This window comes from Chelonia mydas, chromosome 5, assembly GCF_015237465.2.
Source record: "Chelonia mydas isolate rCheMyd1 chromosome 5, rCheMyd1.pri.v2, whole genome shotgun sequence".
Taxonomy (NCBI): domain Eukaryota; kingdom Metazoa; phylum Chordata; order Testudines; family Cheloniidae; genus Chelonia; species Chelonia mydas.
This window is the reverse complement of record NC_051245.2, coordinates 56,541,294-56,559,584: the sequence shown is the minus strand read 5'-3', so window position 1 is coordinate 56,559,584 and position 18,291 is coordinate 56,541,294. Positions and strand designations below refer to the sequence as shown.

Sequence of the window (18,291 nt, the reverse complement as noted above, 5' to 3'; positions counted from 1 at the left end):
ACCTACTCAACCGTCCTCTTCCATAATAATGACAATGATAAAAAAACTTCAATATATTTTAGTCATCTCTTTAAAAGTATTATTGCCCTGGAGTGAAGGAAGAGCAGTAAAATTTTGCAACAATTAGTTTATTCTTTGTTGCTGAATTCTAGTTAATACATTTATTATGTTATAATAGAGGGCTTACAGAAAAGACGTGTGCTAGTAAAATAATTATTTGAGAACAGGGTTCTACAAGATATATTTCCTGAAAAAACCTCTTTACAACAGAGAAAGATTTCCTAGCTACATACTGTATCGGTAATTCTCAGTGCATACAAAAGTATGCAACTACTAGTAACACTGTGCCCTTGTTTACTTGAAAAGCAGTTGATAAATATTTTAACATATAAAGTACCTGTATGAGGAAATGGGCACCATTTTGAAGAAATGCATCATTTCTTATTGGTAGATTTAAGATGTCCTGGGGTTTCCCTTCCGGAAAGATGAGGATGCCTCTTCCTGAAACATTTAGGATGTCATCTTTTGCTCGCTCAAGATCCATGGTTCCAGCAGGAATGTACAGGACAATATAAACCAACCTCACAACTCCGACTGTTCCTCTTTGCCTTGCAAAACTCAAGGACAAAAAACGTCCTGTTGGGTTGCTTTCAATCCTCTGGTTCTCCAAAGGGTAAAACTCTATTAGACCATAAATATCATCACTGTCCTGAATGTAGAACAAAAGCTACAAGAAGAGAAAAATATCCTTATTACTATATGTCACCTTTAGCACACACCATACAGTATTATTCATTCTTCTACTGGTGGTTGCTCTGATTGTTACCATGAGATTTTCCACACCCATTTTTCTGTGAATTTATAGTGTTCATGAAAAACTGAAGTGTCCTTTGTACAGAATATGTATAATAGTAGCTGTGTGAACCTACTCACAGTGCACCATCGACATGTGTCAACTATGACTCAATGAGTCCACCTCTAGAGAACAAAGAATAGCTTAGTTCCGTGCCCATTCTACACTTAGCCTCTGTTGAAATTACCAACCAAGATAGCAATTAATTAAAATTGTGAAAATGATTTGTGCGCTGTAGACAAGGTGCTTAGAGGCACCCATATAAGAGCTACATGATTGCATACCCCCTAGCCAGGGACTCTGCTTTTCCCTCCCTGGCCACTAGGATGTAACTGCAAAATCATTGACTATACAGTGTCTCCCTGACCGGATCTCACAGAGATCCTTGAAATGTCAAGGCACCCATTGAACAGTATTGCTTTGTAAGGGATAGAGCCTAGGGGTAAAGGTAGCTAAGAAGGAGGAGAACGTCCCCCAAGCTGCTAACAGTTTGAATACTATGCCTATCTCCCTATGCTTCCTAAACAAAAAATGTCATGGGATTACAGCCCAGAGCTGCAGTAAACTCCATGTCCCTATATGGGAGAAATGGGGCCTGGATACACGTGTCCACTTGGGGCTTGTGGGGAACTCATTAACATTAGTTTTCTGTCCCCTGAGCGGCTTCACATAACCCATCCACTGAGCACCTGTTGAATGCCCCTTCTGCACCAGGCCTAACCTGCAGAATATTATTACAGCCAGTATGGGGCCATTTTACAATCAAGTAAATAGACTTATACATGCCTCACTGTCATTTAACCATGAGACAGAGATACTGTTTGTACAGTGCCTTGCACGATGGGGCCCTGACCTCAGTTAGGGTCTCTGGGGGCTACTGCAATACAAATAGATACAAATAATTTTGTTCCATGGTTTAAGTACAAATCCTTAGCCTTTCTAAATGATCAGCTTTATCTAAACTCGAAAAAGTCTTTTTACTCCCCTGCCCAACTTCTCTGAAAAACAACATAAAACCAGACTTACCTCGGCAGGTTCACTCACTTCTGCACCACCCTGTATTGTATCAGCTAGAATTCTAAGCAGATAGGGCTCTGCCTCTTCAGGGAAATCATCACTGATAATGTTCAGAAGAAGTGATGCCAACATCTGTCCTTGAGCAAAATGTAACACCCCTGAGGCAGGAGTCATGTCTGCAGTCACAGGTGAAGGATCACTGCTATTACGAGTTATAATCCAAGTAACTGAAACATTTCCATGTGTTCCACCATTTCTTGCAACTGTAATTCCTTCAAACCTATGGTTGTGAAGAAAAGTAAACATACATTGGCTTATCCTAAACATGAAATGTTTTTCCTAGTTATCCATCCTCTGAATGCTGTAGGCTTTTACACTATTTGTCCCCTTTCAAAAGGCTTGATTCGGATCTCTCTTAACTGGTTTATACTAGTATAATTCCACTGACTGCAGTGGAATTAGTCTTGATTTAATTGGTTCACATGAGATCAGAGTCAGATCCTACGGTTTGTCTGATTGATAGTGTGGAAAATGCCATCATAATTTAGATGTAGACTTTTCTTAAAACATAAAGACTGTTTATTAATGAACCATATATAATATGGTGATGGTACAGCCTGAACTCCCTTTTTTAAATAAGAAAGATATTGAGAAATACACATTTATAAAATATGAGCTTTAAATATGTCTAGTGAAACTTATTAGTTTGATTTCTCAAATGTAAGTAATTTTCATCTCTTCTAGCCTTGTTTTTTATCAGTTTACAAGTTATATCAGATTACAACTCTTAGGCATGAACACTTAATTCATTCAAAATCATCATTGTTTCTTCTATATTGAAATATTAAACCACTACTATTTCTGGGTCTGGACATGCTGTCTTGGTATCAATGAGGTACGTTCAGTATTTATAAAGTTATGCTTCTTGCTATTAAATTAACTAACTTTGAAAAACTCCATTTTTATTCAAGAGGTATTTTAAATTAAGGTGACCATATATTATTGTGTTTTAATTGTAGTTCTGTAAATTTAGCATGATAAGCAAATTAGTGAAACAAATTAATGTAGTTACAACACCTATACCTTTTCCATATAAAGCTTCTCATCCCACAAAATGTTATATCCAGAGGTGAGTACACTTATGATCCAAGATGCCATGATTTTTTAACACAACATTATGTAAATTGTATCTAGTTCACGCTGTTTCTAACAAAATCTGCATTCACTTAGAGCAGTGGTTCTCAACCAGGGGTATGCATACCCCTGGGGTACACAGAGGTCTTCCAGTGAGTACATCAACTCATCTAGATATTTGCTTAGTTTTACAACAGGCTATATAAAAAGTACTAGCAAAGTCAGTAAAAGCTAAAATTTCATACAAACAATGACTTGTTTATACCGCTCTATATACTATACACTGAAATGTAAGTACGATATTTATATTCCAGTTGATTTATTTTATGATTATATGGTAAAATGAGAAAGTAAGTAATTTTTCAGTAATAGTGTGCTGTGACACTTTTGTATTTTTATGTATGATTTTGTAATTGAGTAGTTTTTAAGTGAGGTGAAACTTGCGGATAGTCTGGAAAGGTTGAGAGCCACTGACTTAGAGCAGCTAAGAATGCAGGACTAGTTTAATGACTGTGTAATTAAAATATGCTAGTCCTGCATCATTACTAAAAAATAAAAAGTACCCCCTTCCAGAGAGGCTTCTTCCTGGGATTATTAATAATGTGGTAGATGGGTGCACCTCTTGCTATTGTGGGGGTTAACACAGAGCAATGGCAGGTAGTGAGTATTGTTACAGAGCCCATGTCTATTTTCCAAACACAGCTATCTCATCAATAGTAAACATTTGTACAAAACTTTAATCTTAATGTATAAAACCCTAAAAATGATGTTACTTCAGTGTTAAAATTTGAAGAACTGCAAACTTATACATTCTGTATTGTGATATTATAGCACTTAACATTTTCCCCTTCCCTAAGAAAACCACCCCCAAAACAGCTGTTTCATAAATCCAAAAGATAACATTTTAGCTACAGTTGGAAAATCTAAAGTACCTTGAAGTTTGGTCTTCATCAATGACAACCACCTGAGCAAACAATACACTGTTGATTGACAGTACTCCATAGGGTTTGTCATTAGGTTTAATGGTGACATGGACAATAGAAGGGCTTATTAAAACAGCATCTCCTTGCAGAGTGTCGTTAAGGAGCATAATTTGAAAGGTCTCTGCAATTTCTGGTATGGCATCATCGAAGATTTTAAATTTCATGTCAGATTCATGTACTTGAGATGGGAAAACAATAGTCATATTTGGTTGCAGATCTAGGAAGTCTAAATAAAGCTGTGCGTGTGCTGTTGAATTCCCAGTTATGATGATGTAACGGACAGAGACTTCATATTCATCAGATCCAATCAATTTTCCGCTGTCATCCTTACCACGAACCACTTGAATTGTTAGCACATCACCCTCCTCGGGCACCATATAAGCACTCTGAGTGAATCGCACAGGGCTGTCGTTTTTCTTAATAGTAATCTGAACAGTGTTTCTTGTTGCATTGATTTCAGCCCCTCCTTCCACACTTCTCAGATGAACATTAAATATTTCATCATTTTCTGGTATCTGGAAAAATAATATTGACAGCTAAGAATAACTCATGTTTTAAATATACGCAGAGCAGTCTGACTATCAAAACTGCCTTAATTTATTCTTCAGTACAAGCAAACCAACAGATCATTCAATAGCGCAAACAGGGGAACACACCTATAATTTAGTATACCTTGACTCAAAACACTTTCCCAAAACAGAACATTTCCATTTTCCAGAACATATTGCTGTACTTTAGAAATACAAATAAAACACAGATATACTGAAACTAAAGATGGGTCTGAACCAAAACACTGGCTCTCGCCACTTCCAGATTTTTAGGAGACTGAAACTTTGCATCATGGGACCATCGCTATCTGCTGCTTGGAGCATTTTACAAACTGCTTCTCTATGAGATAATCTCTGCTCTCAGTTATCCAGGTTTAAATCCTGAGTAACCTTACTGACTTCACCGGTGGTTTATGCCAGAGTGTCTGAGATATGGCCCTATGAGCACAGCAAATGGACATGACCTTGTTCAGTCTCTCACCATTCATATAGGACTAGATGAAAGAAACTGCACACATTCTGCTCTCAGGTGGACCTACACAATTCCCAGTGAAGCCAATGGGAATGGAATGTAGGTGAGGAAAGAATTGGGTCCTGTATCTGATCCTTGTTTCTGACACTCACAATAAAGTAGTATTTACTTCTGAAAGAAATCCCAGTGCAAAATTAATTACAGTTATTGCTGATGGTAAATATTCAGTTATAAAGTGGACACATCCTTTCTAAGCACTATTATTGCCTTCAGCTCTTTAGAAAGGTTCTAATTCCCTGCTGTCCAGTATTTCTCCTCTTTCATAAACATTTGCTAATTGGCCACCCTTGGATCCTTTTCTAGGACTATGGGAGTGAGTGTGCAGCTGTCTTTAAAGCCAGTGCCAATTTCACTCCTTGTTTGGCTTGTGGCACTAAAACTTGCATAGTGTTGTTGACTGACACAGCCTTTTTCAAACCTGGAATCTGAAACATCTAAGTCACGGCTCTCCCATACTGAGGTAAAACAGTTATTCTGTCTGACCAACATGGATATTAGTTTATTCATTTATGTTTCTTTTAGCCCACCCGTGGTCATACTCTCCTACAAAGCCATTTAAAAGACAGTCAAAATATATAAGACTTTTTAACTACAAATGATGTTTCTGCAACTCGGAGCTGTTGGGTCAGTTAATTGGATCATAAGTGGCAGACAAAAGCATCAATCAAACTTCACCAAAGAATTTGGCACAAAGTTTTCTCAGTCCTGCTTGTCTATTATTTTCCCCAGATAAACTCCCATACCACTCAATAATAAAGAAGAATTTTGTCAGTAGAATAACAAAGACATATTAAAGTGTAGTTCTACATCGAAAAAATATTTTTAAAGTGCCATTTTGGAGCCCCATGTCTGTGGTTTCTCATTGATATCCATATAAAAGATACTGCTCAATTTACAGATATGAAGATGTCTTTCTAACTACCAGTCCTGCACATTCAGTGTAGGTTCTCATAGCAAAATTGGGTTCTTTCCATCATCAGCATCATCATAAGTGAGATTTCTGCAGGCCAGAATACGCCCTCATTTACATCTGGGCAACCTTATCAGCAACACCATAGCTTTCAGTCATAGAGTTCTGAGAACACGTCTCTAAATAATCACATCTTCATTATCTCCACAAAGGATTACTAGGCAGAACCCAACAGTTCCACGTTGGTATTACAGACTACAGAAATATTAATTTTTACCTGGAGGAGATGTTTCTGCATCTCAAACATACCAGTCTAGAGGAAACTTTTCTGATACTATAAATATCATTAGAGTTGGTTGAAAATGGTAGAGCTTTTGAAAAAAAATTCTAAACAATTTTTGTTTCACAGGTTTCTTATTTATTCATTTTTTTGGTGAATTTATTGAATATTTTAAGTTATTCAGTTTTTGTTTTCTCCCCACCTTATCTGCCTTTTTTTCCAGTCCCTCACCTATGCTTCTTCCTTTCGAATTGTCTTATGGACTGATAAGGAGGCATAGTCTGGATAGTTAGAAGTAAGGCTTTATAGGAACTTTAAAACAGAGTTACATAAGACAAAGGAGAGCCACATGCTCCCCACTGTGTATCTGGTGAAGCTGACTCTGGACTGCTTCCAACCCTTTCTTCCTGGCCCAATCCCATTCTCTCTAACACGCTCTGCTCTGAAAGACACTGGACATACTCCTAACACCTTTTTTCATTCTGCCATTGAAAAAGGGAAAGAAAAGGAAGGGAAAAAAAGAGGAGAAAAAACAAAACTGGAAAATTTTTGATTTGGGGTTTCCCTCAAAAAAAAAATTAAAATGTCAAATGAAAAAATTGTAAACATACATATTTTAAGAAAAGGCCATTTTGGGATAAAATTATTTTTAATTCAAAAAATTTTGAATAGTTCTAGTTATTATGTAGTGTTCATGCTGTTTAGAAGGCTTTTGGCCAGCATGGGCCTTTTGTTTTATTATTATAAGGAGAAGTTATCTATTTTCAAAGTGTTGCTCTATTCTTAGAAGTGTCTGTGTAAAAACTGAATCTCTTTCAACAGATGTGCTCCTTATGTCCACTCAGAGTACTGTCATCTTATTCTAGTGACAAACATAAGATTTACCTGCTTTTCACACCTGTTAGCTATGTAGAGCCAACACAGCTAAGAGAGACTGCTGGATTCTGTTCCATCTTATGCATCATTAACTGAAGGCAATGAAATTGCACAGGCATCACTGAGGGTATAACTATAAATAAGGGGTTAATATGATCTGCTATACCTTCATAACTGGTAATATAAAACAAGGAAAGAGCCCAAGTTGATTGTCTAACTACAGGTTGAGTTTGAAAGAGAGCCAGTTAAGAAAAATATATTTTTATTTGGAAACAGAGAATATTTGCTATGGAAGATTTTACAAATCATTGTAGGAGGGACAGCTTAATAATGGATAAGCACTATACTTTGAGACCTGGGTTCAATACCTAGTTCAGTCATAGACTTTGTATGTGACCCTGGGCAAGTCACTTAACCTGCCCCATACCTCAGTTTTTCATTTGTAAAATGGGGATAATATTTTCCTTAAATAAATATGTATTTATTTTATTTGTATTTTAGTTGTAGGTAGGAGCCCCATTCATGGACTGGGACCCCACTGTGCTGCATGCTGTACAAACACAAAACAAAAAGAGGGTCTCCACCTCAAAAAACTTACAATAAGTCTCACAGGAGTGTTGTGCAGTTAAATTAATTAAATGCGCAGTTGCTACTGGGATGAGGTGCCAGACAAGTAGGTAGATACAACAAATGTGGAATCCTGAAATGCTGGTATTTAAAAAGTCACTTTTCTGAGCAGAACCACACTAAAGCCTTCGCTAAGCCAGGCAGTTTTGTGCATTCATTATTCGAAGCCATGATGCATACAACTTCACCTTCTGCACATCAAAACCTTCTAAAATCAATCCAATTTGTTCCTACCTGGTCATCGAGCACTGTTAAATTATAAATCAGCACTGCTCTCCCAGGAGGAAAGGTAATATTGCCCTTAGCTGGGCTCAAGTCTTCTTCAGCTGGGTTTGAGCCACCTTCTACCTGCAAAAAATTCATTTTTCTGATCAACAAATATACAAGACATTTTCAAGGCTTACGTAACTTCAGATAAACAGGAATACAAGTCTAATATGGTTGTGTCAGTCTGATATTCGAAATAAGCTGTGTGGGATACACAAAGATTCATTGAATATTCAATGGTCTCCTACCTCACAATTATAAATATTAGGTATAGCAGAGGAAATTTTGATTTCACAAGCCATGTTGCAATAGTTGCAACAAAAGAGCTATTTTGGGTAAATATGCCTATCTAGCTGAATGTCTAATGGGAAAAATCAGAGTAATCATGATGGAGGGATGGATGGCCAAAAGAATAACTAGAAGAAATTTGCTTCAATACGGGCCCATGAGAGCTCTTTAGTGTCCACTGATTCATAACTGGTTCTTTTGAATAGCTGAAAGAATGCGGACTATCATTTATTATACATAATTATCTGGATGGAACTAAATTCTGAGATAGAATTCTAATGGGAATTGCTTTTGTGGCATTTTTTTCTGGTTTGTGACATTGAAGTTATTTATTTTTATGCAGTTATAATGAAGTTACAAATGAAATCTAATCAAACAACAGGCTACTTAGGGCAGGATGAGAATTTTTACATAGCTGATACTTCATAGGTACATGTACTATTTGCTATGTGACAATATCGACTGATTCTATAGAGGGCAAAATTTCTTTGACACTAACACGTAAACAATAAATTGCATAAAAAAATCACATATTACACTGTACTTACATATTAAATATAGAATATAAAATTACAACAGCTCAATTGGGGTCATAATCAAAGCCCTTTGAAGGCCATAGAACTCTTTCCATTGATTTTAATGAGTGAGGGATCAAACCCTTGGTAGGTATTATGTCCAATTTTGGGCTTCACATGTCAGGAAAAGATATGGACAAATTGGAGTGAGTCCAGAGTAGACCAACAAAAATTATTAAAGGACGAGAAAATCTTTAATCTAGAAAACTTGGGTTTGTTTAGTCTGGAGAAGAGAAGACTGATAGGGGAACATGATAACAATTTTCAAATACATAAAAGGTTGTTAAAAGGAGGAGGGAGAAAAAATGTTCTCGTTAACCTCTGAGGCAATGGGCTTAAATTGCAGCAAGGGAGGTTTAGATTGGACATTAGGAAAAAATTCCTAACTGTCAGGGTAGTTAAGCACTGGAATAAATTGCCTAGGGTGGTTGTGGAATCTCCATCATTGTCTAGCATGCTCTTAAAAACCTCCGATCACCTGTCAGGGATGGTCTAGCTCAGTGGTTCTCAAAGCCGGTCCACTACTTGTTCAGGGAAAGTCCCTGGGAGGCTGGACCAGTTTGTTTACCTGTCCTGTCCGCAGGTTTAGCCAATTGCGGCTTCCACTGACCACGGTTCGCCGCTCCAGGCCAATGAGGACTGCGGGAAAGGCGGCCAGCACGTCCCTTGGCCCGCGCCGCTTCCCGCAGCCCCCATTGGCCTAGAGTGGCGAACCGCGGCAAGTGGGAGCCACGATCGGCAGACGCAGCAGGTAAACAAACCAGCACGGCCCACCAGGGGCTTTCCCTGAACAAGCGGCAGACCGGCTTTGAGAACCACTGGTCTAGCTAATACTCTTGCCTTGAGTGCTGGGGACTGGACCAGAAGACCTCTCAAGATCCCTTCCTATGTTTCTATAATTATGCTTTCCCATAGACAAGCAAAACTGATCCAGAGATCCACATGAAGGAAGTTTTACTATATATGAAATGCAGAAACTAAAGTATACAATTGAAACTTAGGTGGATAAGAAAAATTAAATGAGATATTCAACATTTCAAATGTTGCTAGATTTGAATATCATACAAGGTACAGTATGGCCTAAATAATCTAAAGTAACTAATGATTTTGCATGCCTCTCTTCTTGGGTACCAAGCTTGAGATAACTTAAAGGTACCATATCTTCAGAAAACCCTGAGCTAACATTTTAAAGTGTTCAAAAGTTAGGTCAAATGGTGAAGTTCTACTGTAACATTTATTTGTAAATATCACTTCAGAACTTCTTTTGACCCACCTCCAAGGACATTTACCCTTTCTGTTTTTTAAAAAACTTTTATTAAACAATTTTTAGTTCTTGCTGACTTATTTTCCACTGGTGCAAGTTAACATAACTTTGTTTATCTTCCTATGTTTTTTTTTCAAACCTTGTAACTGAAATACAAATATTGTATCATTATTTACCGGGATTAAATATACAAATTATAAAGAATATCTACCGTTTTCTAGTGTCTCCCAACAATTGTCCCTCAGATTATAGCTGGCTTACCTAACTACAATGTTTTTCAAGTGGCAAGTAAAGCATTCCTGTTTAACAAAATTTAGACAGCAGCAATTAGTCCTTTGTCTACACTCATACATATATAGCAGGACTATGATTCCAACCATGCAATTCTAAGAAGGTATGCTGAGGTGTGAAGTTGTTTCAATAAACTTACCTCAAAAGTCACAGTCACAGTCCCATAGGTTCCCTTCTCCCTAATTAGAGTCAGAGGCACAAATTCATTTCTACCTGTGGGCTCATTCACTGTGATTAATGCAGACTAAAGGAGAAGAGAAGGGACAGGCAATCAGGCATTGATCAAATATGTCAACAGAGAGAGAAGAAAAAACTGTTACCATAGAAATACCAAAGTCTCACAAACAAATTAATCCAGTCTGTAAACTGGTCCACCTGATGGTATGACATTTCCTAGCAACCAATTAGTTCAACTAATAAAAAGCTTGAAAGACTTCAGATAAAAATATTAGCAGTGATTACTTGAGTGCTTTTTTCTTTTTCCCCCCCTTTTTTCTATAAACAAACATCGCTACCATATACAAGCTACTTGGCTTGTATCATTATTATTTATAGAAGTTCCTAAGCCAATTAAAAACAGATTTTCTCCCTTCTAAAATCATTTATTAGATAGTTAGATATTTACATTGATTTTAAAATTACAGGACATAATTTATGTCGTGATACTGATTTTCATAAGTAGTCCAATTTTATTATTTTACAAATATGAGTTTTTAAATCTATTTTAGCTACAAAGACTTGTTCAGTGAATAAAGTTTAATTCACCCAGAAAACAAGTTTGGGCTATTTCTAAGGTTCTTGTGCTTTATTAGTAAAGGGCCTCCTTGTACAAGAGCCAGCCACATTCAAGATGGAGAGCATAGGCATGGAACTGCCCACTACTAATGGACTGGAGAGCTAGCATGGCCATGGTCCAGCCCTCACCACAACACAAGCCAACAGAACTAGCTTAGCATTGCAGGGAGAAGCAGGCATTGCAAGTTTTAATAGGTGGTGGAGTACCTCTAGAACACTACCAGGAATTCTAGCTGAGTCAGCTAGAATTCTTTAAGGGGCTCCAACTGCCATTCAGCCCCATCTTATCTCCACAATGCAGCATGTGACACTCTGTCTGAAGCACTGCAAAGGGCACTCCCAAGCACTGTATTCCAGAAGTACTGACTAATTTATAACATGTTGGTGCCTGTGTGGGATTCTGAGATGTAAGTATAAAAATACTGATAACGGATTAGTAAGGACCACAATATTTTCAGATATCCACAATATCTCTGGGCCAAATTCACCAATGGCATAAGTGAGTGTATATCCATGTAAGGCAATAGAGTAGCCCTCAACTTAATTTCACACCAGCAGTGAACTGTGCTCTCTAAAATGCACGTAGCAACATTACACATCATGTTATTTCTTTGAAGAAGACAGGGTCTTACGCTGCACCCAGTGAAATAAATGGGAGCTCTGTTACTGACTTCAATGGGAGTAAAATTGGTCCCAGAGTTAAGACAGTATATTACCAACTTGCACAAGGAGAACACTGACTCATTTCACTTGCAAAGTGATGAAACCACTAAATAAAGTGAATTCCACTATAGGTACTAATCTACAGTTCTTTAAACTTTTGTATGGAGTTCCTGATTTGCTTAAAACCACAAAGGCCCCACCTTCCCCTGGGCTGCAAGTTCTATGCTGCACTTCTAGGAAGACTAGCACAAAAGCTTGCCCAGTGTGAGAGCAGCCCAATGAAAGCATGTCTGATAGTGTTCAGTAGGATTTCAGTCATATATATTTAACCATATTAAAGAAATCTGTAACTGGGCTGATTTCAAGTCACAAATGGGAGTTAGGTGCCCAACTGACAAAGACTTCTAAGGAAATTAGGCGCATAAATGCCCTTTGGTGCCTTTGGAAAATCACCCCTTTACACTATTTAAAATGATTAAGGTATAGAATGTAAAAACATACCATACTGAAGGAAATAATTCCAAAGGCATTGTCATTTGATAAGATTGTTACAGTGACAGACCTTGGTGACCCAAGCTTTATTCCTGCAGATGGTTTCTAAAATTAACAAGACATATGATAAGTGAACCAGCGATTCAGACAGTTTAAAAAAATGCAGTTTTTCAGTAAGAACTTGTTTTTAAATAAATATGTTTTCATTCAAAGTGCGAGTATGTCTTTCCTTTTGTTGTTGTTGGAGCTTTTTTATTTTTTTGATTGGTTCATTGTATTTTTGTATCTGGTTACAAGTTCCAAGAAAAAGGTATTCAAGTCAACAGAATGCACAAAAATCACTCTTACTGCCTATGGAAAACACATTCTATAGAGTCTGAGTCTGGTTAAACAATAAAATGCTCAAAAGAAACGTTGAAGACATTAATCATAGTCTGATAATCCATTAATGATACCATAGCAATAAGGAATTAGATATGAAACATGCAGTCATGCTAGAAACGAAAGAGCTTTTTTTTTTAGCATTCTGTATAGGCTGAAATTTTGGAGCTAAGTTTTATATGAATCTACAGGTCATGAGCAGATTGTTTACAGCAGTTTACCATATATATATATATGGGTAAGATCAGTTTATGACTTTTCTATTATATTTCTGAGTTAAATACTGATGGGCAGAGGAAGGGAAGAAGGAAAGGGAAAGGAGGGAGAAACGTATATTTACATTTACTATCAATCATTTGTGCTAACTATGAAACAGAGGGGTAAAATGAAGATTCACTTTTATTGCAGTGACTTTAAACTTTACCATGGACTGTTAACCTTCAAAAAAAAGGGAGAAAACAAGCTTCTCCAATAGTTGCCTCATTCTAACATGGATTAGCAATATACACTGATTTACCTACATGCTGTTCAAGGTATATTTTTCCAGGGAGGTCTTTTTCTGAAGCAATGAGGATCATCCTGTTTCCCAGCTACTTTTCACCCTTCCCCTTGAAGCAATGTCTTTCTGGGCAGGACAAGGAAGAAAGGACAAGATTCTCTTCAGAACCTCAGTTTTGCTTCTTAATGAACTGGAAACAGTCCCTGTTAAAGTCTCCATAGCTGAATATATTGCCTCTGCAGAAAGTCTCAAGCGTGGTAAACAAACTCATGTCTTGTGCATGGAACTGCTAAGAAGTAGCACAAGGTTATCAGGTTGCCCGCTGTCCAAACTTTAAGCTTTAGACATGGGGAGCCAAATTCACCAATGAAGTAAGTAAGTAAGCTGCAGCCACATATGCCAAAGTCTTTTTTCTAGTGAAACAGATGAACAAAAAACCTAACACTTACCTGTAATGTCAAGTAAAACATGAACATCTCATCAGCCTCCGGAAGATCATCATCACAGACCGATATATAAACAGTTCTGTTTGTTTCTGTATCAGGTATGTACGTTGCTGCATAGGTGTCAAAAAAGTCACCAGTGTTTTCTCCGTAAATCTACAATAAATACACATATGAATATAACCTACTCCACACTTTCTATAATTTTCTTCTGACTTTGCTTTACATATTATATATGATGTTTTCTATATATTACTCCTCCCTCAATCTTCACTACCGTCAGTCCAAGTGTTTCTGGACAGATGGCACAGGACAACAACAACATAGTAAGCAACTTCCTATACCCATTCCGAGAAACTAAGTATGTCACCTATGCACAGCTAGTCATGGTCTCATCAGGGAGCCTTAATCCATTCCAGTATGTGACTATCTTGCACACAGTGCACCACAGTGTCATATTTTAAATAGGAACACTATTTTTAAAATACTATTTACAAGAACATGCACACTACACATTATTAGTATAACAAATACTATATAGATGCAACAGCCGAGTGCTCTGTATTGTGACATGATGGTCATGGGTCCAGAAGGAACCTCTGCTTCTCTCTTTCTCCAAAGTAATGAAGATTATATGCAACACAGAGAATTCTGGCAGATGAAGCAGACCATACTCTCTAGCACCCTCTACTAGAGTAACATCAATGCCTTCTAAATAGGGACTGCCTGTTGGTCATTCCATTTGTGTAGAATAATGATATATTTTCAGTTATGGGAATTATTATACATTATTTATTTCAACACTTGCTAGCTATGAATAAAGATTTTAACATAACCTACTTTAAACACACATTTCTTAAATTATTATGTTCTTGCTAAACTGCAATCAGTCAACACTGAGCAACACACTCTGCCCAATCCTGCTCCCACTGAAGTCAATGGCAAAAATCTCCCATTGACTCACTTGAAAGCAGGATTGTCATTTGACAAATTACAAACCTATTGCTTTGAACCATCAAAGCTATTCAGGCTAGGTGTGCAAGTGCACTGAAGCACTGAGCTGGGAAAGCCAACTGAACCAGTGTGGCTGCAATGCCTCAAGTTACCATCCAAACTAGCGCTGAAAGTTTGAACGGAACAAGGCAGATGGGGCTGTTTGTAACGGTTGAACGGGAACAGTGAAATTAGATTAGTGCTGAGAATGCTTGTGAGAAAGTTCAAGCATTTTGGTCTGTGTACACGAAGACCAACGTTATCAAATTTGGTTGCCTAAAGTTAGGTACCTAACTATGGATTTAGGTGCCTAACTTTAGGCAACCAAGTTCAATTAGAAAATTTTGGAAAGAGTATTGCCTGAAGCACTATTCAAAAGACCAAAAATCTCCAGTGTGGACAGACCACACACATCTTCCTACAAGAGTTGTTCAAAATTTTCACTTTTCTGAAATTGCAGCATATTTTGCTTATTTTAATCGGCTGTTTTTCAGCCAGTTTATAGAATGGTTGCACTTTTTCAAAATCTAAAAAGAGTCTGAATTTTTTAATGTTCACTTCTTACATTTACTGCACTATTCTGTTGCTTCTTAATATATATTAAAGCGTAGCCACAAAGATGCATGTCTGCATATCATACAATCCATACACATGCTAAATTAAGCCTATTACCACTCTTGACACTTACAGTGTTTACTAACTTTCTTCAACTTTTTATTTAAAATACAATAAAGTCAAGCAATTAACTAGTACATTGTCAATATATAGGGCTATGTTTTATTTTCTAATCTCTTAGTTTTCTGTTTTTTCAAAACTGTTTTCCACTTGTTCTAGCCAAGGGATATATACCAAGGTATTGATGCAGTAATTATATGAAAAATGTTTATTCAGTTTAACTGGAATCATTGGGTTTTCAGTCAACTTTTCCTTCTGCATTTTGTCATCAATCCAGGACCAAACCCAAAGCAGAAACTTCTGGGTGCCAAATTCCAGTCTCTCTCCCCACAAGTGCAATGCTCTTCCTCAGAACAACCACAATAGCCATATAGTACTTCCATAAAACTAACAATAGCTATATTAAAGTATAAGCTTTATTAAAACAATGTGAAAATATTTGTGATAGCATCCTGGCCCCTTTCAATATAAAAACTAAAGAACTCTGCCATTTTACATGTTTTACAAGAGCACCAGTTTTCAAAGACATTCATGCCTTCTCTAGATTTTATACCCAGTGCACTGTCCTCTGGAACATCAATTTCTAACCTTTTTAACTCAAATAATATGCATCGTCCATTGTTTGAGCTCAGAAGAGTACAATGTTTGGTGACCGTATACAAATATAGCACATTTCTCTGGATCTACACAAAATAAAAAGTAGCAGACTCAGTGCACACATCTTCCCTCATATAGGGAATTCTACCACCCTCACTCATGTTGAGTAGAAACTTACTCTGCAAATTCTCATATTGATTTCAATATGACTATATAAAAAAGTATGGTACTTCTCAATGTGAGTAAGGGAAGCAGAATCAGGCCCGTGATTAACAATAGCTAAGAAATAAAGAAAACAATGTAAACACAATCTAATCTCTCAGATCATTGTGTCCTGACTTCTACATAGCAGGTGCCTCTCAGAATCGATCTTCCTATTTCCCTTCTGAATGGGCAAATCTCTTCTCTATCTTTCCTTAATTGGCCTTTTTTTGAAGTAATAAAGCCACATGTCTAATTAATGAAGTCACTAAAGAGGTACAGCTGTTCTCCCTCAGCCCAGAAAAACTGGAGAAGGAAAAATTCTCTTCTCCCACACTCCGGGAGTAGACTTTCAAGTACCATCTAGAATCCAAATCATACTGCCCTATAAACTCACGGAGCTCCACCAGGAATAGTAGTTGGCTTTCTGAGTAGCTATCAGTAGCCTGAAAACATTTCTACCGGCACAGCCAATGGAAATTTCCTCGCTTGTAGCAATTGGGTATTTCTGACTCAAAACAGTCCCCACAGGGAGCCTCAAGGCTACCTAGTTATACATCCCACTGCAGTGACCCAGTTAAGAAAAGAAAAGAAAAGACAAGAAAAGAAAACATACCAGCAGCAGTCAATGTTTCATACAGATATCCAAATTTCATTTAAAAAGAGGGGAACGGGCAGTTTCTTACCGATACAATTGCTGTGATGTTAGCTGGGTCTCCTGTCCTTTCAATAACAAGACGTATAACTGTTGTACTAGTTTCATGAACTACAAATTCTGTTTGCCCAGTAAACTTTACTTCTGTTTCTCCAGATGTGAAGCTGATGAATAATGCTAAAAGAAGGTTAACTAATAAACAAGCAGAGGGCATACCTATAAAAAAAAAAGAGTTTAAGAATAAAAGAAGTTGATGTATTTAGTATATAGGAAACAATTTCTACGAATCACTGACTTACAGCCAACACTTCATATTCTACTCATTTCTTTTTTTAATTAAACTTGTTTTATTTTATTGTAATTTGATGTATAATTGGATATTTTCTTGTTTCACGGAGAAATATGATACAAATCCTAAGGACCATATTTTCAGTAAGATTCACATAATTATCAAATGCAGGGTTTTGTATTCACATCTGATCCACTCACCTCGTGTCTGATGCTGACAAAATTACTCGTATCCTTTGGGCCCAATCCTGCAATCTCTATTCAATCTTCCAAATATCAGTTTTGCCTGAGTAAGGACTGCAAAGAGCAAGCCCAAAACATGCACAGGCCATAATTCTGAGCAAACTGGATGACATATTTCAGCGGTGCAGGGCTGGGCCTATATTTTGTAGGTACAAATAACTCTGCCTGCTAAAAACTGACGCCAAGTGTTTAAAATATATTCTACTTCCTATTGTATATTTTTGAATTCGCTGTCAGGATCTCTGATACTCTAAACTATTTACTATATATTTGACCTATATTTTTATTACTGTTTCTCTCAGCCTCTCTCCCAGATTCCTTTCAGATTATTTTTTTATTACACCCAGTTGTGGCATCATGTTTTAATGAGACTGTGAACTCTTCAGGGTTGGGACTCTCCCTTAGTATGTGGGTGTATCCTTTTCTCTTAGGATAGAGCAATCTAAGACTCAGCTGGATTTGAGTTCCCTTACTCAGGGCCAAGTCCAGTGGCAAGTTGAGCATCCCTCAAGTACCAGTGAATTCAATGGGAGTTGAGAGTGCTCAGCATTTTCCAGAGGTACAACGCATGTTGCAGGATTGGTCCCCAATGGAGACAATTTTCTTTAGATAGAGTTCCTTCAGCTGACGAAAACAGTATTATAATTTTATTTTTAGATCTCTCTCCACAACATACCAACGATTTTCTTGTGAAATGGCAATTCACACATGTTCTAAGAAACGAATGTGCTGACAAGAATGGTTATTGACACAGAGAGCGCATTTTGAATGTTTGTGAAAAGTCAGTATCAAATTTTTAATCAGGATGTATTCAAAGAGTGCCTGTGGTTCTAAAAACTATGCTCATCCAGTAAGGTAAAAGAAATATGTGATTGCCCTAATCTTGCAATGAACTCTGCACAGGCAGATCTCTGAAAAAAT

The 18,291-nt window shown here is 37.2% G+C and overlaps 1 protein-coding gene across 1 annotated transcript in view; it reads right to left on the bottom strand.

Annotated features, from left to right (window-relative positions):
• Positions 1–17,111, bottom strand: part of LOC122465972 (adhesion G-protein coupled receptor V1-like) — a 60,088-nt gene extending 42,977 nt beyond the window's left edge. The window contains exons 1-8 of the mRNA XM_043547378.1: positions 16,871–17,111; positions 13,725–13,874; positions 12,405–12,500; positions 10,585–10,689; positions 7,995–8,108; positions 3,937–4,502; positions 1,880–2,150; positions 398–727 (exon numbers count right to left, since the gene is read on the bottom strand). Coding sequence (XP_043403313.1) covers positions 398–727; positions 1,880–2,150; positions 3,937–4,502; positions 7,995–8,108; positions 10,585–10,689; positions 12,405–12,500; positions 13,725–13,874; positions 16,871–17,053 — 1,815 coding nt within the window. The 5' untranslated portion in view covers positions 17,054–17,111. The remainder of the gene's footprint in view (positions 1–397; positions 728–1,879; positions 2,151–3,936; positions 4,503–7,994; positions 8,109–10,584; positions 10,690–12,404; positions 12,501–13,724; positions 13,875–16,870) is intronic.
• Positions 17,112–18,291: the final 1,180 nt, after the last annotated feature.